This window comes from Carassius carassius, chromosome 26 (assembly GCF_963082965.1).
Source record: "Carassius carassius chromosome 26, fCarCar2.1, whole genome shotgun sequence".
In the NCBI taxonomy this organism is placed as follows: domain Eukaryota; kingdom Metazoa; phylum Chordata; class Actinopteri; order Cypriniformes; family Cyprinidae; genus Carassius; species Carassius carassius.
In genome coordinates, this window is record NC_081780.1 from 26,846,783 (window position 1) to 26,872,907 (window position 26,125).

The window sequence follows — 26,125 nt, forward strand, 5'->3', positions numbered from 1 at the left end:
AAGTAATGGGGCCGCTCCCCAGATCTCACCGAAGCAAAGCCTCACTCACTTGCTGCCGCGGCTCAGCCCTTCACCGCGGCTTCCGGCCGCAACGCAGTTCGAGGCTGCCTCCACTAGCGCAGACCGTGTGTTGCAAATTAATATTTTTCAGGTGAAGCTGCTAAAATGCAGGTCTCGCTGCTAAAGTTTGTTAAACGATGTTATGACGTAATTCTGTCCGATGTCGATGCCATTTTTTATCCATAAAGCCAACAAGGCATTTTTTCAGAGTTGTTATCCACACCGAAATGTCTGAACCCATTAACGTTACACCTGCCTTACCGTGCATGTCCAAACCTCACTCAGATGATACAGACATAAGTTTCATTTAAATTTTCTGGCAGGATCAATTTATTTATGGAAATATTTCACCATTTACTGGGGCGATCACTCAGAATTGATCTAAAACGCAACTGCCCTCGTGTTTTCCGCAGGACAGCAATCGTGAGTACATTTTCTGTTGTCTTTTAGGACTGTAATATGAAAAGCATGCAAAATAATTTTTAGAAACCATGTGAAAGTGAATAGCACATAACTGCGAGTTAACTGCTATAAACATGTCTATTGGTAGAATGTGTTACAAGACTAAACATGCTTCGTTTTCAAAGCCTCTGTTTCTACAGTCCACACTACAACGTGAAAACAGCCTCCTCAAATATATCCACTTTGGAGAGCGTTCAAAGGCTGGAAGGCCAAAACGAGAGGAAAAGATGTTTTTCAACAGGAACATATTAATGTGGACAAGGCTCGAGGAATTGTCTAATGTTTCTAATCCCTCTACTTTCCCGTAGCCAACATCTACAGCAGACGAAGCAAGCATAAGCTGCTTTTACTTGCAACACTGGCCTGCACATCCCAGTATTTGCATCCTGTTACTTCTAACCCCCTTTTTTTTTTTTAGTGTCCTCCAGCTCAAGTAGCAGACATTAGCATAAGGCTGCCTCTGCTAGCAGTGCAGGCTACTCAGGTTCAAGACTTCACACACCCCAACCCCTGCGCATGGCCTACAGCTACAGCAGCTGAAGCAAACGTAGTAGTGCAGGTTGCACATAGGTTCTTCAGGATTCCCTTCCTGTGACCAACAACACGTGAAGCAAGTGCGAAGCTGCTTCCACTTGCAACTCAGACCCTTACTTTCTTCCTGCTGCTACTTACCTCCTTTTTCCTTTTCAGTGGCCTCCAGCTCCCGTAACAGACGCTAACGCGAGCATGCCTTCGATAGGGGTGCAGACCCATCCACAACCCCTTTTCCGACAACCCTCTCCCCTACTCATGGCCTGCAGCCCCACAGTCTAACTCCAGTGTGACATTGCCTCTCATATTGGCGCAGGCCCCTATACCCGGCGTTCACCTCCTCTTTTCATCCACTTCCGAAGCCGTCCCAAGCGTGAGCACGTCTCCGCAGGCGGCTCCAGCAGCTATCTTTCCTCCTCCTCTCTTGCTCCCCCTTCCTTCTCTATGTTCCGCCCTACCCATCCCTCCGAACACCCTTGGCTCAGGCCCCGTTGTCCGCCATTCCCCTCCTTTCCCCTCTCTCTTCCACTCCCAGAGCTGTCCCAAGTGTGAGCATTCCTCCGCTAATGGTGCAGGCCCCAATGCCCGCCATTTACCCTCTCTTTATTCCACTACCAGAACCGTCCCAAGGGTAAGCACATCTCCGTAGGTGGCTCCAGCAGCTATCTTTCCTCCTCCTCTCATGCTCCTCATTACTTCTCTGTTCCGCCATACCCTAATGTCTCCATATAAAAGAAGATCACCGAACCCTCATCAGCCAACCCCCTTAACGCCAGTCCATCCCTGTTCACTCAAACTCGTGACCCACCATAACTAACCCTCTTTAAACATTCCTTTATCCATCCATAATAGCCCATCCTCACTCCAGCATCCCAGCAGTGCCTGCTCCTGCAGGAGCCTCTATCTGTTTTTCTCCACTGCCGCAACAGTGCCCGCTCTCGCAGGATCCTTTTTTCCATATTTCCTCAGAGCGGTTCTCGCTCCCGCTAGAGTTGAGCGATATGGTCATTTTTCAAATCGTCATATCGTCAGCCTGTAAGATCGACAATGCACGATATTATCATGTATGGGTGGAGCTAAACCCCTTGTTCTTGACAAATCATAACTATTTGATGTTTTAAACCGTGCAGGTGCGCGAGAGAGAGCCTATGGAATCACCAATAATCAAAAGCCGCCGCCCCCTCCATCGGTTTCGGAGGATTTCACCAAAATCACTGGTCCGCTTCTACATTGCCCTCCCAGCCGTTAGATTTTCCCCAGCCATCAATATCCTCACCCCCTTTAGAGTTATATCATCTTGTCCTGGCAGCCTTTCCGTGGGGAAAAGAATTGTCCAGCATCGTTATTCACTGCGATAACGAGGCTACTGTACATTGAATTAATAATGGCCGTTCTCATTCACCCACCTTAATGCCCTTTCAAGACGTTTAATCTGGATCTCCGCTAACGATCAGTTCATCATAACCTCAAAACACATTCCTGAGGCAAGTTTTGCCTTTCAGAAATTCAGGCTGTTGGCACCGCAGGCGGAACCACTCCCAACCCCAGTACCTCCTTATTCAGAACTAATATTCCTCTGAATCATCCTCTGAGACCCCTTCTCGAAACTTCAACAGATTCTATTCTCCAAGCCATTTCCCCAAGTACCCTGCAGTCATACTTCACAGCATGGAAATGCTTTAAAGCATTCCACTCCGCCTTTAATCTACCGTTCCCTGATTTTTCCCTGCTCTCCATCACCTCATTTATATCACACCTCAACATTAACAAAACCCTACAAGTCAGCTCCATCAAAAGCTATCTAAGTGGAATCCAATTTTTCCATAAACTCATATTTGGTTCACCCTCATCCCAAATAGCCAATTCAAAGACCTCCCTTCTCATTAAAGGCATTCAAAGAGCCCACCCCACGCGCCCAGACTCCAGGCAGCCAATAACCTTCGAAATCCTGATTAAATGCATTTCTACGCTTCGCAGAGGTTACCATTCCATCAACACTGCTCGAACGCTAGATACCATGTTTATTCTAGCCTTCTTCGGCTTTCTCAGATGCTCAGAGCTCACTACCACTTCCAGCTTTAATCCAAATATCCACCCCACCATTTCTGATCTAGCAGTCCTGGACAATGAAGCCATGTCATTTCATATAAAGCGAAGTAAAACAGATCAGACCATGAAGGGCCACTTTATTTTTATTTTTAACCTCCAATCACCTATTCTCCAATACCAAACTCTCCTAGCCTTCCTCCAGCCCAGGAAAGCCCAAGCTAAATCCCTTTCCGACCCTCTTTTCACAGACGACTGTAGCCGCCCCGTCTCCCGTCTTTGGTTCCAGAAACACTTGAAATCTGTCTTACGTCTGTCCGGCATCTCAGCTGACGATTTCTCCAGCCATTCCTTCAGAATCGGTGCAGCCACCACAGCGGCTCAAAATGGCCTTTCCCAAACATCAGATCCAAACACTCGGTCGCTGGTCATCAGAAGCTTTTAAGAGCTACATCCGATCAGACCGCGTAAATCTCGAGAAAGCCCATCAAACCCTCATCAGCCACCCGTTTTTTTTCCCTAGCCATCTCCATTTCCCAATTCCAACAGCACCCCGCTCCTTCAGGAGCCATCATATATTTCCCCCGCTGTTACAGCAGTGTCAGCTCCCGCAGGAGCCTTGACGTGTTTTTTCCTCACTGCCGCAGCAGTGTCAGCTCCCACAGGATCCTTTACGTGTTTCCTCACTACCGCAGCAGCGTCGGCTCCCGCAGGGGCCTTTACGAATTTCCTCACGGCCGCAGCAGAGTCAGCTCCCGCAGGAGCCTTTACGAATTTCCTCACTTCCGCAGCAGTGTCAGCTCCCGCAGGAGCCTTTACGTATTTCCTCACTGCCGCAGCAGTGTCAGCTCCCGCAGGAACCCTTACGTATTTCCTCACTACCGCAGCAGTGTATGCTCCCGCAGGAGCCTTTTCGATCTTCCCAACTGCCGCAATAATCGCGTCTCCAGTGGGAGTTCCCATCTCTCTCTTTCAAGTGGATGCTTCCATGGAAGTCAAGTAGACACTGCCGTAACATTTATACACCAAAGGAGCCCAGCACCCATCTAACATTTAAGGAGGTGGGGTGCCCCGGGCTCGGGAGTCTTGCTTCGGGCAAATACGCATAACCTTTATTTAATTATAAGTAAATGCGAACTCGTGAAGTGACGTTTCACAAACGAATTTCGGGAGAAGCGTGCACGGATAATTAACACCGCCAGTTCATCATCATCAGCAATTACACTGGTTACCAATCAGCTCGAGAAAACGGCTATAAATAATCAAGTACATCCTACCTTCGTTATCTCTCGACTTTCAGAATCCCTCCGCCACCCCGATCTCGCACCTTCAGCCAAGTTTCTACCCCAGCTCAGGTAGAAAAACTCAGGGGAGCACTTGGGCTAAGCCGAACTCCGAGCTCAGACCCCTCTCCCCGGAGGGGGGACAGGGGACGGGGGGGGGGGGGTTGCCTCGGGCTCGGTAGTCTTGCTGGGCTCGGAGCTCTCCCCCCGGACAGCACGCCAAATACGCATAACCTTTATTTAATTATAAGTAAATATGAACTCGTGAAAATTCTATTGAATTGAAATGAGAGTTGATTTATAAATTTTAAATTATTGAAATTCAAATGGCCTATATGCAAATTTTATTTTACATTTTTTAAAGAAAACTTTGAGTTGACTTGTTGAATTTTGTTATTTAATAAAATAAAATAATATTTACACACACACACACAAAATTAAAATAGCATAAATGTCTTAGGCCTACCTTGTGAATGAAATGGCAGATGAAAATGAAGCTTTCATCTGTCACTTCCCTTAACAGTCCAACCGCCTCCATGCGAACTTCAGCTCCATAAGTCCTTGCAAAGCTGACATGCTAAAGAACTGATGTAATGTCCTCGAATGAACTGACGATGACGGCAACAGTTGCCAGATGGCCTGTCCACCTCTGGTAAAGTAAACGTTTGAGTCTGTCACCTCTATAATGCAGAGCAACCGTGGGTTTACGGCAAAAGTTACGGCAAAAGAAATATGCGTGTTGCATATGCTGAACAAATCTTGAATGGCTTTCTCAGCAGATAACGCATGCACAACAACTAAGTGCAGCTGGTGATTTAGACAGTGTACGTACGGTATCTCCCGGACAACTTTTTCCTGCAGAAGTCGCTGCACTCCACCATATTTCCTCGACATCACCGCGGCTCCATCGTACACTTGACTCAGAATCTTAGACGCATTCAAGCCTGCCTTGGACAGCTCTGAAAGTATCATGTTTGTGATGGTTTGTGCATCACCCGAATTTGCGATGGTCATCACAAGCAATTGTTCTGTAATTTCCAGTGTTTTTTCATTGAAGTAGCGAATTACAATAGAAATATTTTCCATACCAGTAGGGTCCCTGGTTCCGTCTACTTTTACAGTAAACCACGAATCACCGTTTTCTTTCACTATTGCGTCAGTCAAATTGCTGCTCATTACAGCAACGAGTTCATGTTGAATTTCATGGCTTGTGTAAGTGGCATTTTTTGGAATTGTTTTCACAATTTCAGCCAATTTGGGGTCCTTCCTGATGCTGAATTCCAGTAATGACATGAACAGTCCACTCCCACCTTCATCCATATGATTAAAGGCCTCAATTTTACCCCTCAAGGGTAATTGATTGGACACCAGAAACTCCACAACATCAATAAGAGACGACATGTAGTATCGATTTCTCTGTATTTGTTCTGCATAGAGTAGCATCGGGATTTATTTACCTTTATCAATTCGGCTTACTTTTTCTTTCCACATACTATAACAAGTCAAATGATCTTTGGACATTTCTTGTCTGCTGAATCCTTTATTTGTTTCCACAGCATGTTTCCAGTCATGGAAGCCTTTGGTTGTAAATGCTGGGTCAAGCCTAGTCCCGCTCTGCGGCTTCCCGATCTTGATCTGCGTAGCACATCTAACGCAATATTTTCTGCAATGGTAGCAGAAGGCCGCATCTGCTTTAACCGAATACTCGAGCCAATCTCTTTTCTGAAACCACGCGTGTAAAAATGATCTGTTTCTGGTGCCAAATAAGCGTGTGGGATACGAATTTAGTCTTATTTGCAAAGGCTCATCTTTTCCCAAATCATCTGGGCAAGTGTCATCATCATGACTGGAAGCAGTTACACTATCTCGCCTACCGTCGCTCGGATGGGCCTCTGTCACTGGCCTGTCGACATCACTTGTGGTGGTGCTAGTGCTAGCCATGACAGTTTTCACTGTTGTCGAGGTGGTGGTAAACCATTTCCTTAAATCCATGATTGCTTGAATAATCAAGCACGTTAGGTGTTTTAGAATACAGATTATTATGAATTGAATAAAGAGTAGAAGTTGACTGAAAAAAGAATACTTAAAGTCATGAAGTATACAGTCAACCAATTCAATTCAACCAATTACATACAAGTAGTTTCATTACATACAATAGTTTCTGTCGCAAGTTTTTCATGCAAAGTTGCAAAGCTGATTTTATTCAAGTAAAACTAAATTAATTTACAAAAAAATATATATTTTAAATATGTATAATTATATGTCAGGAATAAGAGGGCACAGTGGAACCGTCACCGTGCCTGTTGCTGAATCTCAATGGCTGAAATCGCGCTCGGAGGCAGGGTGGTGTGCTGACTAGAGGTGAGGGGGCACAGTAACCTATGTGGCCGGGCCAGAATCGATCAGTTGTTCTTACAGGTCCTTACAGATATAAAGAGTAAAGATGGAAGGAAGCATAAAAGAACAGGAGAGACTTGAGATAAGGGAAGGAGACAGTTAACTGAGTGGATGGGGTCTACTAGCAGGCTCCATTGCTGTTATTCCCAACTATGAGTATAGCGTTGTTTTTAATTGCTGCACAACTAAATCAAACAAAAATACAATTTGAGGGAAAGAGTTGTCTCTCTTATTTATTTGAACTGGCAGTGAGGGATAACACTGTCTCCTAATGAGGGCTCAGTTGTGTAATTTCTGAGCTAGGATACACAAATGAAAGAAAATGTAAGATAAATTAAAATTAATAATAAATGGGAAAAATAAGCTAAATTAAATTAAATGAGAAAATCATAAATAAAAATACTGCCTAAGTGTACAATCAAAGCAGGAAGAAAGTAAAATTACACAAAGTAATGAGTAACTGTTTGTCTGTAAAGAATCTATCGATAAAGGTAATGAATCAATTAGGTAGCATAGGTTAACTTAACCCTCTGGAGTCGATTAACGCGTATACGCGTTTTGCGGCTTAATCTCCTGATAACCCCGAAATTAACTTAAATTGCACTTCAAGTTTTGATCGTACAGATAAGAGCAATACATGAATCAAATCTGTAAAGGGTCTACTTTTTTGTATATACACATTATAAAAACAAAACGCTGTACTTTTGTAGAATAGAGAAAATAAACCGAGTGCGTTATCTGCCATCTCTGCCTCTGTCACCTCTCTTCACAGACACCTAAATGAAACAATCCGAATCTCAGCGAATACTTGCCTCAAATTCAAGATAAATATATGTATAGAAAGCTTAAATTGACTATTTTAAACAAGATTCAAGTAAAAAACAAAGAATCTATTTTTATGTAATTTGTATGAAAGTAAGGACTGGTCCAGTTTCTCCTGTATCGTCTCATTATAGATAATGTGTTCCCGCCTACCTGTTTGCGCGCCTTTCATATGGAAATGAACTGAGGTGAGCCAGGTAATCATGTACATGCCCCGAGAAATGACATAAAATGTCAAGATTCATCATAGAATGTTTGCATTTTGAAGATCGTCTGGACACAGCTGAGGATATAATTCCTGACGAGTAAGCCTTTTATTATTACCTTCATGATTTAAAATGTTGCTCAGCTATAGCATATTTTATATCTACATTTGGTCTCCAAACAGGCTAGACTAAAATCAGAGCAAAGCGCATATTTAACTATATATTATGATATATGATGATGATGATATATAGCCAATAAAATTATATAATACATATATAATGCTATAGGCCGATATAATCCTAAATAGGCTACAATATTATATCTCTTACAAAAATCAACCATGTTTTTTTGGAATTAATTTTTTTTTTTTACATTTTGTATTGTTCAGACTGTATTTTTCCAAATGGTGAAATTGTTTACCAAATTAGCTTGTTGGCGAATATCAGATGTAGTAAAAGTTTCAAAAGTGTTATACCCGGCTATTGGCGTTCGCGATTGTCCGAGGTGTAAATGTATCATAAAGCTGCAAATGTCGCTGATATGTGGGGCATCAGCAGACATATACGCACGTCTATTCTTATCAATGATGTAATATATTATCAGTTATGGATCCTCCTGGTAATTGCTTACAACAGTTTCAATTTTCTTTTAGGACTGTGGCTGCATCACCGGCAACGTGCATAACAAAGGCACGTGAGAGCCGTGTTTTGAGTTCACTGGAAAATCATACCGAGTAAGTGCACAGTATTGTACTTTTATTATGCCTATGCCTAAATAATATGGAAACATTATTTGTGGTTTGGATGATACAATAAGCCAATCTTCCTGTATAATAATGATAGTATTGTAATTTAGCTATAGTAAATACTATAGTGTTTTTGAACCATACTATAGTAAAGTTTATTTTACTGTATGTACCTGTATATTATATATATATACAACACTTTTTCTAAATAAATGTCATCAGTTGTTAACAACAATTTTTTAAGACTTCAAATACACCACTTTCATGTTCTACCTGCATAAAAAATGCTAATGCAAATTTTTATGCCTTATTTCAGGTGTGAAAATAACAGTGCAAAAGAACCTGTGGCAAAGAGAGCTAAAGCAAATAAGCATCCCACTTGGTCATGGAAAACAGAGGATGATATTGACATGGCGCCACAGGCTCTGAGATTCCTGCCCACATGGGAACCTGGACCACAACTAAGACCATGTGATGCACACACTCCCATGAGTCTATTCAAAAAGTTTTTTTCTGAAACTGCCAATTCACCAATGCTCAGGCTGCCAGGGCATGTGCAAAGGGACATAAATATAAATGGACAGATTTCAGCTTCAGTGAGCTGTACTGCTACATTGGGCTACTCTTCTACATGGCCATGGTGAAGTTGAGTTCCATCACAGACTACTGGCGGCAGAACAATCTTTTCTCTGTTCCTTTTCCTGCCACAATCATGTCAAGGGACAGATACTGCTCAATTTTATGGAATCTGCACGAGTCACCCAGATGCAGACCAGGACAATGACAAAAAGAGGGGGACAGCTGAACATGACCGTCTTTTCAGAGTCAGGCCCCTCATGGACACAATCCGGCTTTCATGTAAGTCCATCTATCAACCAAGAATAAATTTGGCAGTGGAAAGAATGGTGGCATGCAAAGCAAACACAGGAATGACTCAGTACATGAAAGCCAAGCCAACCAAATGGGGCTTCAAGTTGTTTGTTCTTGTGGGCTCATCAAATGGATATACTGCAGATTTCGCTGTTTACAAAGGAAAGAACCACTTTCCCACAGGCCATGGACTTTCATATGACGCTGTGACATCTCTGTTGGACCGTACAGTTTTGGGCTCTGGGTACCATGTATACATGGATCATTTTTACACTAGTCTCAAGCTTCTAAGAGACTTGTTTGCTTTGAAGTTGCATGTGGGACTTACAGAGACAACAGGAAAGATTGCCTTCAGAATGCAGCTAACTCACTCAGCAAATGTGAGGGGATCCATCAGGTGGATTCGAGACAAACATCTTGTGTTTGTGAAATTGGATGTAGACACTAGAGGTGTCTGTCTGCTGATCTCAGATGCCACTACTGGTCGCCGGACTTGTGTGCTTTGCAAAGCAAAGCATGAAAAGAGGCAGGACACTCCTTGGAAATGTCAGGCATGTGATGTGCACTTGTGTGTCCAGGTGAAAAGGAACTGTTTCCTAGAGTGGCACAAAGATGTATAACTGTGCAATTATGGGTACTGTGTGACAGAGTGACCCTTTTTTTTGTTTATCTTGCACTTTTCCCTTTTTTTTCACAGTTTCACCTTGATTGTGTCTTTTGTGTTTTTGCTAACTTCTAAAGTTATTTTGTGTGATAATTAAATAGTCTAAATAATAAACAAAAAATATATACATTTATTTTTTGTCCTCACATTCTTTCTAGTAACTCTTCCCCTCTCAGTGACACAGCTGACTGAAAGGCTCATTATGCAGCTCATTATGCGGGTCTTTGTCTTCTCTGGGGGAAATCACAATGATATTCATGATAGTTCAGGCCCTCTCGCATATGACTTTTATAAACAAAAAGAAAATTTAAACCAATATATTGTTTCTGAGTGAGTAAACAAGATGATTTTCACATAATTTAGAAAACAATTATTGGCTACAAGCTCCAGTTCTCAAAAGTCCCAGGAACCATTGTTCTGTATGTGTTTTATTGCCTTATTCAAGTGATTTAACATTTTTAGTTTTTCACTAACCATGCATCATTTTTTTCCCTCAAAAACACAATGTACATACATGCTGCTAACATAATATTATAGACCAGTTTGTGCCAATTACAATGATATTACACTTTAGCCATTTAGATGTGTATAAGAAACTGAAAAAAGCACAAATGTCAGGGCATGACAAAACTTCTCCAGGCCCCAAAAATACCCTTAGACCTCAGAGGGTTAAACTTTCAAAGTTTAAGGCTTATTTCTACCTAAATTGACTATGCCCAAAAGGGAATATTAGAAATAATGATTGTATAAAATGACCTGAGAGAAAAATTTGAATTATTCCAAATAAATTCAATGTTCTAATTAAGTTTGAATTTGACACAATTAATAATTGTGGAACAGTATTTCTCCTAGTAAAATGCAGATTAAGTTGTAAGAAATGGAAAATGTTTCATGGGTTTAAAGGGTTTAATCACTTTAACGTTGCCCCTACAGACACTGTAGTCAACGACTCAATAATAATTCTAACTGCTAATCTTTGAGGCTAGTGGCTTTAGCATAGACTTCAATGTAAACAAAACCGGTTTGTTAGCTTAGCAACACCGTGGAGTTTGTTTACAATGGCATCAATGTGCTGCGCATGCGCAGTTCAGAATTGCTCCAGAAGTAGGTTAAGACTTCCGTGTCAATCGTAACTTTGACAACCAAAACAAACTCCAATGGACTCGCACGTGAATTGTTGCATTGCTAGTTCAGTTATGTATGTAACATTAAATGTCAATGCATTTCAACACTGTACAAATAACAACCACCTGGTTTTGAGGTATGTCGCTTAAACTCTCAGTTCCCAGTAATTTGGAATTACATTTAACCTTATTCAAATAGCAGTTTCACACTACAGTTGATGGAAACAGTGATGGCGATCTAGAAGGATCTTAAATCTCTGCCAGTTCTGGACATGTAAAAACAACAGGTTTTCTTCACTGTTGGTACAAAGTTAAAATTTACTTCATCAAGCTTTAAAAAAACTCCCATTCAATCTCAGATAACCTGAAATTCACTTACTGCAGTTTAACAATGGAGAGGCTGACTCAAGTTACAGCCTTCTCTGTATTCATTCATTCAAGCAGTTGCGCTGCTTGTCACATACATCTCAACTCGGAAGCTTCTCATCTTTCATCCACAGAAGAGATGAAATAACTTGGTTTATGCTCACAATTTTGACTGTACTGCCCCTCATTCTCCACCAATATATGTAAGGAAACAGGTCAATGTAGCTCAAAGGGAATACTTTAAGATTTTATAGGGAATTTGGACAGAATCACTGTTTTATGGCTGATCATGGAGTTGGCCAGGAATTCATTGAATGCTAGCTCGCACTGGTCCTCACGGCCCCACCATGGTGCCTTTCTTCCTGGAGCTGCATGATGAGCTCACCAGGTTGTGGACAGCACCTTTTACTGTCAGAAACCGGCTGATGGGCTCCTCCTCCCTCACCACCCTCGACAGATTCCCCCAGTAGGTGGCAGTAGCGACGCAATTGTGTCCTAAGTCTGCATCCTGCTGGCGGGGAGACCCGGTGTTTCCTCCCTGGGCCTATAGTCATTCCTCTTGTCTAACCAGCAGTGCCTATATATGGCTTGAGGAGAAGCTGCTTCTGCCTTACATGCTATGGCGTTACTACAGGAGCACCAAGCCAAGTCACTGAAGGACCTGAATGAGGGTGGTGATTCCTCCAGTAGAGGGGACAGTAGCAACGCAATTGATTCCTAAGTCTGCATCCTGCTGGCGGGGAGACCTGGTGCTTCCTTCCCGGGCCTACAGACATTCATCTGGTCTAACAAGCAGTGCCTATATATGGCTTGAGGGGAAGCTGCTTCCGCCTTACATGCTATGGCATTATAGCAGGTGCACCAGGCCAAGGCACCGAAGGATCTGAATGAGGGTGGTCACCATCCAGATTCTGATTGTAATAAGGGTAGTCGACAAAGTTCCGTGCATCCACTCCTGCATCCATGCCGCATCCACAGCAGCCTCCATCAAGTGGTGCCGTAGAGCTGGGCATAGGCAGGCCGTCCCACCCGTCCTGGTCTCCGTCAAACCTGGCGGTGAGCGGAAGAGCAAAAGGCCCTGGACGGCTGACCCAAAGAGAGGTAGCTGGTTTCTGGGGGATGGTGAAGACACCTCTCCCTTCCCTGGAGGAGGGCTGGGTGGAGAATCTGGAAATCTCGACAAGAGAGCGGTTTTCTTGATCTCTGGGTCCCAGGAAGGCATGGAGAGTTGCAGACGACCAAGCACTGGACTTCACTCATCCTCCTCCTTCGCCAGATGGCAGCAGCGGGCGGTTTGAGAGCGTCAATGATGGCCCTACTCACGCACCCTCTGCCAATCTGTGGAACCAGGTGAATCTTGTACTCCAAACTCATACCCATCCCCGGCCAGCTCACAAGCCACCCAAATTGGGTACCTGAGTTCCTGTGGCTGTGGTTCCGCTTTTACTGTTTCTAACTGCCTTGTCAAGACAGGGTTTTACAGCCCTTACCTCATTGTATCCAAGAAAGGCAGTGGGTTACAAGTTTTGAATAGGGCCCTTCACCAGCTACCATTCAAGATGTTGACGCAGAGACACATCTTTGTGTGCGTCCTTCCCTGAGATTGGTTTGCAGTGATCGACCTGAAGGACGCGTACATTCATGTTTCGATCCTTCCGCACCACAGACCTTTTTTATGGTTTGTATTCGAAGGACAGGCATATCAGTACTAGGTCCTGCCCTTCTAGCTGTCCCTGTCTCCCTGTGTCTTCACGGAAGTCGCGGAGGCATCTCGTTCCTCTCAGAGAGCAGGGTGTTTGCATTCTCAACTATCTAGAAGATTGGCTGATACTAGCATCGAGCATCTCGAGATACGAGCATCTCGAGATCAGTTGTGCGAGCACTGGGACCTGGTGCTCTGGCACCTCAGCCTGTTAGGCCTTCAGGTCAACTGGGAAAAGAGCAAACTCTTGCTGACGCAGAGGATCTCTTTTCTCGGTATGGAGTTGGATTCAGTTTTAACAGACTGCGCGCCTCACAGAGGAATGTGCACGGTTGGTGCTAGCCTGCTTGAATACGTTCAAGGGAATGACAGTGGTCTCAAGGAAACTTTTTCAGAGGCTCCTGGGGCATATGGCGGCCGCAGTGGCACTTACACCACTCGGCCTGTTATATATGAGACTGCTCCAGCTCTGGCTTTATGGCCGAGTCCAGAGGTGGGCGTGGAAGCGTGGCACTCACTGGGTCCAAGTTGCACCAGCCTGTTGCCAAACCCACACGACGTGGTCATATCATTAGTTCCTCCGGGCAGATCTTCAGGCAAGCTGTGGTTTACACGGATGCCTCCACCCCTGGCTTGGGGGCCACATACAACGGGCCCGCAGCTGCATTGGCACATCAATTGCTTAGAGTTGTTAGCCTTATGTATGCCTTGCTCTGAACCACTTCAAACCCCCAGAGATGCCTGATTGCAGTTGGCCTTTTTGTGTATTTTTGCTCTTTGGTTTGTTTCAACACGAATCTGATTTTAGCTGCAGGCAGCTGTCTCGGTCTTTGAGAGTTAAGTGAAATTAAGAAAAATTTCAGAATTTGATATGAAAGATTAATAAGGTTAGGGAAAATGCCCTTTTATATATGCACAAACAAATTACCTGGAAATAAAGTTTAATAAAGAAATAACTTTAGTCATATAAAATTACTCACTGCACCAGGCTGAATAACTTGTAAATCCAATCTGTTTTTAAGTCACAGTTTATTAGTTTCTATATTTTTTTGTACTTGAATAGTGTTAAACTGAAATTAAAACAAAATTCAGATCCTAAGTTTAGTTGGTAATATTTGTTAACTAAATGTAAATATTCAGTGATGTGATATGTTCTCAGCATGGAGTAACATCTGGCACAAGTATAGCAAATAGAAAGCAAAAAAGTAGCAATAATAGTAATTTATTTTAGTTAATATATTCTATGATAAATTTGAATGGATTCTTATTGTAAACTAATGGAACATTGGGTCATGAATATTGTCTCAAAAGTCATGGAAATGTATTGGTTTGAAATGTGTACGAACCAAGTCAACCTCAGTGTCCTCGGCTCAGATGAAGGAAGTTTATGGAGACTCCTATGTTCGTTGGGCCATCCCAAAACACAACACTTGTAATGCTTCTTTGACACTGACTATCCCGCAGCAACAGCAAGAAAACAGTAATGGTGGACTGCTGCTTCTCACTCAGGGCTATGAATATGTTAATAAGGCAAAGAGTGTAACAAATGGGCAGGACATTTTCCCCTATGGTGACGTGTACATAGGGAGAATCTGAAACCGCTCGTTTGGAGAGACTGTTCATAATTTATTGGTATTATAATAAAACTGAGTGGGTAGATTTTTTACATTATAGACTGGTTGTTTTCACACACTGCTGCCAGACAACGGTGTTCAAACACCTTATGAAAGTTATTTTTGCATAATAGCTCCCCTTTAAGGAATTTATTTGTTAGTCTTTCCATCATAGTTTATGCATGTGTTCTTATGGGATAAGAAATTGATCTTACTTGGTTGAGTGCATAAGTTTTTTAATGCACATCTTGCTGTTTCCATCCAACATTTTTTTATGTAATATCCAAAAATGCTCATTACTATAGGTGGATGGAAACATAGTATGTCAGCTATGCCAAAGCTAGCCACTAGGGATGGGACAAAAAAAGACAAAAATTGACTCATTATTTACTGCGATTATTTTTATTTACAATTTTAAAATATATATATTTTTTATACCAGAATCTATATTAACATTTAATTCATTACTTTAAATTATTTCTTGCTTATACAATCCGCCGCGAACGCTATGGGCGCCGCCATCTTGAACTGCCGCCATTACTGCATGCCTGCGAAGTGTGTGACACTTGCCGGTGCCCTCTAATGACATTTCAATGAAAGCAAATCCTGCCCATTACAAAAAATGTAATTGCGTTTGTAAAAGACCCACTGAATTTTTTTTTTACTCTTCAAACGACTAATACAAATGCACAGATTTGTGTATATACACAAGGCAGAGGAAAGCTACAATACTTGTAGAATCAAACTTTCTAAAAAAATTAATAAATCACAGTACATATTGTATTGGCACCCAAGTATCATGATAGTATCGGATCGGGAGGTAGGTGTAACGTACCATCCTTAATAGCCACAGGAGTACATGTGGACAAAAGAAAATAAAAAGCCTCATAGGGGAAGCATATAGAGGTCAAGGATGCAAGTAAAAGTAGTAGTCGTGGTGTCAGTCAGAAAATGTTTCTTATTATATGCTTTAACAAAGAACACAAAAAGGGTATCATGACTTTACATTGTGTATTTAAATAAGAATGCAAAAAATGTACTTAATATATTGAGTACAACTGAATTGTCTTTGAGAAAGAAAACAGATGATTATAGAAATTGCTCCTTTTTCTAAACCTCGTCACTCTGGGGAAAACTGTAATTTCTTACCCAGAATAAGTTCACAAATGGCATTTCAAGCTGCTTTGACATACTCCTCTTAAACTGAAGACACTAGTAATGTCTCTCTCCAGTGTGACTCTCAAGGTTTGCGTTATTCTTTCCACAGTGATGGCACATAAAAGGCTTTTTTTCAGATTTTGAATGATGCTTAAGTTGATTCCTGTCTATTTGCACTAACGGCAATAAAAAAAAAAAAGTTTAGTGAATTTTCATGTGTTTTTTAAGCTTTTCTTTTTGTGGGAAAGCCTTCCCACACAGCTCGCAGGTGAAAGGACTCTCTCCAGTGTGAATTCCCATATGGACATTAAGGAGTTTTTTCTCCATAAAACTCCTTCCACACTGATCACATACAAATGGCTTTTCTCCAGTGTGGGTTCTCATGTGAACCTTAAGATTGCTACCAAATGAGAAACTCTTCCCACACAGTTTGCAGGTGAAAGGTTTCTCTCCAGTGTGAATTCTAATGTGACCCTTAAGGCTTCCTTTGTCCCTGAAGCCCTTCCCACACAGTTCGCAGGTGAAAGGACTCTCCCCAGTGTGAATTCGCATGTGGGCATTAAGGAGTTTGTTCTCCGTAAAACTCCTTCCACACTGATCACATACAAATGGCTTCTCTCCAGTGTGAGTTCTCATGTGAACCTTAAGACCGTTACTAAATGAGAAACCCTTTTCACACAGTTCACAGGTGAAAGGTTTCTCTCCAGTGTGAATTCTAATGTGACCCTTAAGGCTTCCTTTGTGCCTGAAACATTTTCCACACTGAGGGCAAGTATAAGGTTTCTCTCCAGTGTGAATGATCATGTGGGTTTTAAGGCAGTGTATCTGTGTAAAACTCTTTCCACACTGAGGGCACATTAATGGCTTCTTTTCATTGTGATTTATCATGTGAACCTTAAGACCGTTACTAAATGAGAAACTCTTCCCGCACAGTTTGCAGGTGAAAGGTTTCTCTCCAGTGTGAATTCTCATGTGGACATTAAGGCCATTTTTCTGTGTAAAACTCTTTCCACACTGATCACACACAAATGGCTTCTCTCCAGTGTGAATTCTCATGTGAATATTAAGTTTTCCTTTACACGTGAAACTCTTTCCACACTGATGGCAGGTGAAAGGCTTCTCTCCAGTGTGATCTCTCATGTGAATATTAAGATTTCCTTTACACGTGAAACTCTTTCCACACTGAGGGCAGGTAAATGGCTTCTCTCCAGTGTGATCTCTCATGTGAATCTTAAGTCTTTCTTTACACATGAAACTCTTTCCACACTGAGGGCAGGTGAACGGCTTCTCTCCAGTGTGAACACTCATGTGGACAGTGAGGTATCTCTTCTGTGTAAAACCCTTTCCACACAGTTCGCAGGTGAACGGCTTCTCTCCAGTGTGAACTCTCATGTGAGTCTGAAGTCTTCCTTTAAATGTGAAACTCTTTCCACACTGAGAGCAGGTGAACGGCTTCTCTCCAGTGTGAACTCTCATGTGGACAGAGAGGTATCTTTTCTGTGTAAAACTTTTTCCACACAGTTCGCAGGTGAACGGCTTCTCTCTGGTGTGAATTCTCATGTGGACAGTGAGGTATTTTTTCTGTGTAAAACTCTTTCCACACTGAGGGCATAACAATTGTTTCTTTTTTATGTGAATTTTCATGTGAGTCTTAAGATCTCCATTTCGTGAGAAACTCTTCCCACACTGTTGGCAGGTGTAAGTTCTCATGTTGGGATTAAGGTTTGTAGTTTCTGTTTTTTGAGTTTGTAAGGAAGTCTTTTTAGTCTGTGAGCAACTGATAAATTTTTCTTCAGTTTTGAAATCATGCGGTTTTCCATTCTTATCTTTATCATCCGTTTCATTCAGTTCTTGACTCCCCTCATTCAGCGCCATCAGGTCTGAGGTAAAAAAAGACAAATACAAAGTTAAAACCAGTTTAATGTTACAAAGCAACAGACATTCTAACATTTAGCCTAGTGCTATCAATCAATTAATAAAACAATTTTACATTTAACAGAGTTTCTGCAGGATTTTTAAGCTCAAAGTTTTAGTTAATATTGCAGGTAAAAAATGTTCCCAAATATGAAATTATATGAACCATATGAAAAGTTAATCCAGGATTTAAAATGTTTTACAAGACATGAGGGCTCAAATTTAGTAGAAAAAGTGACAGTTTCCGTAACTGGTGTCAAAACTGCATCATATTACATCATGAGAGGGAGTCATTTGCCGCTATCTGCGCCATAATAACTAAAAGCGGACCGCCCTTGTTTTGTGTGAACCCTTGCCATTTCTAACTGACTAGATCATAATGATTGGAGTGGTCTGTTATGTTTATATTTAATGAACATATCTGCAATATATTTCAGTCCTAGGTCATTGAGTGATTTATAAATGAGTAATAGTACTTTAAAATCGATTCTAAATGTAACTGGAAGCCAGTGTAAGGACCCGAGGACTGATGTTATATGTTCAGATTTTCTGGTTCTAGTCAGAATCCTGACAGCAGCGTTCTGGATGAGCTGCAGCTGTCTAATGGTCTTTTTGGGAAGGCCGGTGAGGAGCCCATTACAATATTCCACCCTGCTGGTGATAAAGGCATGAACAAGTTTCTCCAAGTCTTGACTGGAATCAAAACATTTAATTATTGCAATGTTTTTTAGATGATAGTATGCAGATTTAGTTACTGATTTGACATGACTACTGAAACTAAGGTCTGTCTCCAGAACCACATCAAGATTCCTGACTTGATTTTTAGTTGTTAGACCACTGGAGTCAAGGTATGCATTCACCTTGAAAACTTCTTTGTTTCCAAATGCAATGACTTCTGTTTTTTTCCTTGTTCTGGCACATCCAACTATTAATTTCATCAATACATTGGCAGAGGGAGTCAATGGGGCTGTAGTCATTTGGAGATAAGGCTAGGTAAATCTGGATATCATCAGCATAGATGTGATAGGCAATTTGGTTCTCATTATTTGTCTTAGTGAGAGCATTAACAAGCTAAACAAGATCGTAAAAATCTCCCTACTGAGTATGACCCTGAACCAATTGAATACCATCTCAGAAAGCCCGACCCAGTTTTCCAGTCTCTCTAGCAGTATGTTATAATCAACAGTGTCAAACGCAGCACTGAGATCTAGCAATACCAGCACTGATATTTCAGAGTCAGAATTTAAGTGAATATCATTTATTATCGTAATGAGTGCTGTGTCTGAGCCGTAATGCTGTCTGAAACGTGATTGAAAATTGTCCAGGTATTCATTTGAGTTTAAGTAATTGTTCAGCTGATTAAAAACTTCTTTTTCTATAATTTTGCAAGATCAATATCAAGATTTGATATTGGTCTATAATTGCTCAAAAATGGTGTTATCAAGCTCATTTTTAGCAGGGGCTTAACCACTCACCCTTTACCCCGACGTCCTAAACTCCCCTCAACTCACATGTGTTAATGCTTACGAATAGATTTAATGAAACGGGACAAATTTAAAGGATAACAAGCTGTCTACTTGCTGATCATGTATGCAAGTGAACAACATGCTTTAACAGAGAGTAATGTACTTGAGGATTGCATATTAAACAAAGTAACTAAATAGATATTACTTGAACTCTAACTGGCCATGTTAAATTTATACTCAATTAAGTTAGATACATTAAGCAAAGGAATAGAGTAGATTTTACTTAATTTTTATTTTGCAAGATTCTGCAAACATACATTTAAAGTAAAATTTAATTATTGAATTAAGAAAACCTAATTATTGTTTGTTTCAGTGTAGATAGTTATTACTCAAACTCTAACTGGCCATGTTAAATTGAATCAATTCCTTTGCTAAATGTACATAGCCTATGTAACCATGGTTCCGAGTACGGAACGAAATACTGCGTCCTCTAGGGGTCGCTATGGGGAATGCCTCATTGTGACCCATGTCTGAAGCATACATTGAAAAACGGCAACAAGTTGGCCAGCAACAGCCACTGACGTCACTACCGGTGCGACTATAGAATAATTAGACGCCAAGAGAATACATCATTCACTTCTTCGTCTGAAGCTTGCATCCGAAACATGGCAGGAAGCTGGTTCCCTACTTCCCTACCATAGTTACATTTTTAACCTGACATGTTCCCTTTCAAGGGAACTTCGAACTGTGTCCTCTAGGGGTCGCTATGTGGAACAGTATACCCACGCTGCCATGCTGAGAGAAATGCAGGCCAGAACCATGACGAGCACTGAATCTACCATTTCCATGGGAGTTGCCCCTGGGACATTAGACAGCTGTCCGTGACATTATCCCTAATGACCAAAGGCCTAGGCTACATACCCCACTTACCTGTTAGGGCTTCTGCCCACTTTTTGGGTAGAGCTCAAAGCTTGGAATCAAGAAAGATTCCTTTAAAGGGATATGGCAAAGAGCCTAGCATTTTAACTAAGTCTTGGCTGTCACACAGTGGGTACTGCTTGCTCTTAAATAGGGCTCGCTGAAGGAACTGTCTCAACAGATCCCTAGTAGCAACACCCTAACCCTCTTTAGATAGGTATCCTGAGGATACATCGGTGAAGTGGTGCACAGGATGAACGGGGCTTACAATCTCAAGAAAGGGCACGATGGTATAGGATTCTAGAAAGAACGCATAGTACTAGCGTGCAAACTTACCACAGTGTGGATTTTATAAAGTGCGCAAAGACTTCACATGCACACTTACATAACGTAATTTTTTAGATACTTGTTCTAAGGGGGATTTCCTAGTACTCTGAAAGTGCAGCTCTAGAAGGAAATGGTGCATCCCAAAACAATGTGCGAGAGTCATCAACTCGATCTATGGTGATAATGCTGGAGCTGTTAGCAGAAATTTACCTCGCTGAGGGAGCACAATCCAACTCTCAATGAGAGAGGGGTTCGACAGTTGCAAGCTAGCCAAAACTTAGCGCATCAGAGGTGAAGGAAGGCCTAGATTACTTGATGCTGTTGGTTGCCAGGTACTCTGGGACAAACAGAAGGTCCACTCTCATGTGAGAGGAGAACTCCAAATTTAGGAAGAGAGTAGCCCGCTCATAGGAAACCCTTTTTGGTAAAGGGGACCGCTGCTAAACTACGACAAAAACAGCCCACAGAGCAATGAATTCAACTCGGGTGATTAAGGGGAAGCGCCAAGCACTTCATGTTGAGAGAAGCAATGCTTGAAGTGCTTTAATAAAAACACAGTGGTTGAGTGGAGCCCAAGGAACCAAGGTCTTACCAAAGTACACAGTACACAGAGCTTAGCGTGTGAACTTAAAGTTACCCAAGCTTCACAGAGGTGCTGAACTGAATGCGAGAGGCAAGCTCAAATAAAAGGGGAGGGTAGCATTGCCAGACACAGCATTACACAAGACGGAAATCCCACCTATACTTCCCGCTCGTTGTATACACAAGAAGGGATTTCCAGATGACCAGGAGGCCTCTCAGGGCGATGTGGCCAGACATCCAGGAAATTCCTGCAGTGCCGTGCCGGGGGCCTGATGATCAACTGAAGGCTCCCGCAGAAGCCTCTGACCTGGCCGCAAGATCCAGGAAGCATGAAGCCGGAATCAGGGCTATCATACCAGCTGGACATAATATCGACGAGTGAGGAAGCACTGCAAGTCAAGCACCTGGTTCTGAATCCAGCCCGGAAGAACACTGCAAAGAATCTCACAGAGGATTATACACACATAACCACCAGCAAATGAATACATAGATCTATAACTATCTCTCTCTCCCTCTCTCTATATATATATTCCTCCTACACCTACCTGCAGGTGGGGGAGGAGCGTGAGCCGCAACATTAGCCTTCTGTGCCAGTCTCTGAACCTCAGACCAAGACGGAACAGGACCCCCATGATGTTCGGGCTCAGACCAGGATGTTCTAAAGGATTGAAGGCTGCTGTGCATGCTTTCATCTCCCTGAACCTCTCGACTACCATCTCAACGGAGGTACCTGATATCTGCCAAGTTCACCAACAGATGTCTCCCTGTTACTACCATGACCACCATAGACCTGCAAATGGCTGAGGCTACCTGCTTAGTAGCACAAAGGGTGAAATTCGCTATTCCGGCTAGAGGTGAACACACTCATGCAAATGTTGCTACAAACTCGGGTGAATGGTGAAATACATCCCCTCAGAGTCTTGCGAATACATCACAATGAACGCAGCAGAGCGTATCCAACTCCCTCAAGAGCTGAATGCTTGCGCTTGCTCTTCACTACACACACACACACACACACCACAGTATGTGAGCCGTGTGAACTGCAAGTATTGGAGCAAAGCATCTGGCGAGAAACATGCACTCCTAAATGCTGTACGCTTCGAACAAAACAGTCAATGAAGAAGAAGAGAATTACGTGTTATCTCGGTGCCTATTTATTCTATAGTCACACTGGTAGGGACGTCAGTGGCTGTTGCCGGCCAACTTGTTTTTTTTTTTTTTTTTTCTCAATGTATGCTTCAGACATGGGTCACAACGAGGTGTTCCCCATAGCAACTTCTAGAGGACGCAGTTAAAAAATATATATATTTTTAATGTTCAACATGAGAAAACAACATGAGGGTGAATAAAAGAGAGAATTTTAATTTTTGGGTGAACTATCCCTACGCGTTATGAGTCATTTTCTCCTGATAACCCCTAAAAGAACTTAAATTAGAGCAATACATCAATCAAATCTGTAAAGGGTCCACTTTTTTGTATACAGACAAAATAACAACAAAACTTTGTGCATTTATAAAATAAAGATAACAAACAAGGTGTGCTGTATTAGTTAAGTAAATCTTAGTTTAACTGACTAAGTCAGTTAAAGAGATAGTTTAACTGATAACTGCCGTGGGTTTAGTGGGGGGTAATTGAAAATGAATGGGGGGGGGGGGAAATCCCATGATTGGAGGCAGTGCCTCCATTGTGAAATGATTGGAGATGACTGGTTATGATCAGCTATGTATCAGCTCGTGTTAGTGCTTGTGAATCAGTCTGAATTAACAATATAATGGTTTTAATGGGAAGACAGTTAAAAGCAGTTTATCAGCATTAGTGTCCATATGTTTTATTAACAGTCAGTATTGTTTAACTGTAGTTTCCGTAAACCCAAAATCCCACTCTATTGTCAGGTGTTATTTTGTACAACTTTAAATGACTCTGGTGGATCATACCAACTTACTAATTTTATTGTTACCAACTTTATTATGTAAAAAAAACATGTTTGGGATTGCATTGATAGTTTTATTGTACCACTTTTTATTATTTGTGAAGTTATCAAGTAAAGTGGGACAGTACTTATGTGTGGGTAATCCATTTTTGTGACTACATGGGCCACAGCTTAATGACAATGTGGAAATGTGGGTCCCATGAACAAACCAGTGGTTCCCACATTTCCACATTGTCATTAAGCATGGTCACAAATGTAGAAATATCATTTATTTCTGTAGAGCAAAATATTTTAATACGTTTTGAGAATGAAAACCAACCTGTTGGTGCCTCGGTATCTTCATGTTTGACACTGAATGCTTCTTCAATCTTCATGTCTTCACTCTCTTCTTTAATAAATGCCATCTTTATAATTTTGTGTCACATGGATCTCGGAGGATTCAGCAGGAGTTTTTCGGTGTTTAGACACTTTGTCCTGATTAGGGAGAGAATAATGAAAATATAGAAAAATTAATGCAAACTAAATCTCTGGGCGTCTCAATCAGCTCCCTAATTCAGTAGTCAGCACACTAGTGTTGTCACAATACCAAAATTATTGTTTCGATACCGATACCTAGTCAAGAATTACGATTTCGATACTTTCTCGATACTTTTCCTGAAAAGGGAAAATAAACTCTCAAATATCATTGATGTGTTTTATTTTAAAACTGGGACAACATTCTAATCATATAACGCACTAATAAATGAACATATTATCAGCAGATATGTTAAACATTTGAACAAAATATGAAATATCAAAATATAAAAAATAAAATAGAGCAATGACATTCAAGGTAAAGAAAGAATAAATTTAGCAGCATTATCTCAGTTATCATAAGAAACATAAGAGTAATAAATTTATCTTGATTCTGAACTTTGAATAAAAATATGAACAGCGATTATATTAAACAATGTTTCTGAACTCAGAAGATTAAATGTCAAAAGATAAATAATATCAATTTAAGCAATGGCATTCAAGTAAAAAAAAAGAAAAGAAAATTTAGCAGCAAAATCTCAGATATAGTAACTTATTCTGTCAGTTATGCAATCTTTTCTTTCAGAGAAGAAAACTCAGCCAGTGAGCTTTAATGAGCGTCATCTTTAGTGAGCATCATCTTTTTCTACCAGTCGTGGACCGGCAAGCCACAGTATCACTTGTGCTCGCACATGCAGCCTAGTGATGCGCGGGTCGGGTTTTTTTCCAACCCGCGGGTCCCGCTTTTATTAAATTATTTGGCCCGCCCCAGCCCACAGATAAATTAAAAAAAATTACCCACCCTGACCCGCGCATCGGGGACATCACGGAAGATACGTTGGTACTAGACTCATATTTCTTGTTCAATGAAGTTCCTCCCTCCACAGCAGCGCGCTAATTAGCAGCGTATGCGCAGCTCGTGAACAGCTCTGTGAACTGTTTCATCCTGTCAAAGAGTTACTCAAGATGTGACGGAGCATGTGATTTGTTGAATGTCGTGAACCCATACGTCCTTCACTGAACGAGATCGAGAGATCTTCTCATTCGTGAACGAGTAGAATGAACTGATACATCTTGGCACTGGAAGCGTGAGTTGCAACACACCAACATGAAATACGTCTCAAATCTGGAACGCAGTCATTCTTTGAAGTATCGATACTAATAAATTTAGGAATCGTGACGTTTTTAATTTCCGAGAATCGCGATACTTTTGAAGTATCGGTGCACCGTGCAACACTACAGCACACTAGTGAGGGAGTCAGTCAGAGTGATCGTTAATGGTCTTAAATGACCTGATAGAACAAAAAACAATCAAAACTAGCACTCAAATAATAAAATGACAAATTATATAGAATGTTAATATATAAAAAAAATTATTTATTTAAGATTGCATTTACACATTTTTGAGCAGCAGGTGTAGTCAGTGTTAGGGCTGGGTTTTGACAAATTTCATGATTCGATTGGACACATATCAGGTACAATACTTGCCAGATATCCTCATGGAATGAAAACTAATGCTGTAAAATATACAGAAGAGTCAGTTGGTACTAAATCACAATATTATTGAAGCTTAAAATGTACCAATTTGTTAAAATAAAGTTACAATTACATAATATTTCTACTTCAATAGTTTTTTTGGTGACTATCATAAAAACGTGATGGAATTATTAAAACAAATTAAACATTGAAGAATAGTACATTTTATTATATGTTATAAAGTGCATATATTTAGCAAAATGCCAAATGAAATTGGTTGCAAAACAGATTCATTTTCATTGCATCATATCCAGTTTGGTTTTAGAGCAAAATACTCAACGGAAACCGCAAATTGTTTATTTGTATAGAAAATATTACAACTTTTTTAGATAAAGGTGGTGTAGTTGGAGCTGTTCTTTGATTTGAAGAAAACCTTTGACACCGTTAATCATAGAATCCTTATGTACAAGTTATATTGTTTTAATTTTTCATTACATATAATTAACTGGATAGACTCATATCTAAAAGATAGATCTCAGTGTGTTAGAGTTCAAAATCAGCAATCTAATAATCTAGGTACATCAACTGGTATTCCGCAAGGATCTATTCTGTGTCCATTGCTTATATATATATATATATATATATATATATATAAATTATTTACATCTTGTATGTCCTGGCATTCATATACAAATGTATGTAGACGATACAGTAATTTATATACATGGTAATAGTCTAGCACAAGTTGCAAATTAACTCACAAATTCTATGGTTAATGTGTCAGCATGATTAAAAGACAATTGCTTCGGCTAAACGTGTCCAAAACTGTGTGTATGTTTTTCTCGAAGTCTAGCAGTATTATTAAAGAGACAGATGTATGATGCTGATGATGCTGCAGGTAGTGCCTCAAGATAAATATCTGGGAATACTGATTGATTCTAAACTTACA

General features: G+C 41.1%; 1 protein-coding gene across 2 annotated transcripts in view; it reads right to left on the reverse strand.

The window, feature by feature from the left end:
• The window catches only part of LOC132106035 (gastrula zinc finger protein XlCGF57.1-like), a 228,718-nt gene extending 204,976 nt beyond the window's left edge, over nt 1-23,742 (reverse strand). Inside the window, exons 1-2 of one of the 2 annotated variants that reach the window (XR_009424020.1) lie at nt 23,507-23,742; nt 16,009-17,930 (exon numbers count right to left, since the gene is read on the reverse strand). Coding sequence is in view for 1 of the 2 variants with exons in the window: in XM_059511644.1 (XP_059367627.1) it covers nt 16,252-17,930; nt 23,507-23,591 (1,764 nt within the window). In the remaining variant the exon portion in view is untranslated. Of the gene's footprint in view, nt 1-15,830; nt 17,931-23,506 lie in introns of those variants that run through there. The other variant, XM_059511644.1, reaches the window with a different exon arrangement.
• Nucleotides 23,743-26,125: the final 2,383 nt, after the last annotated feature.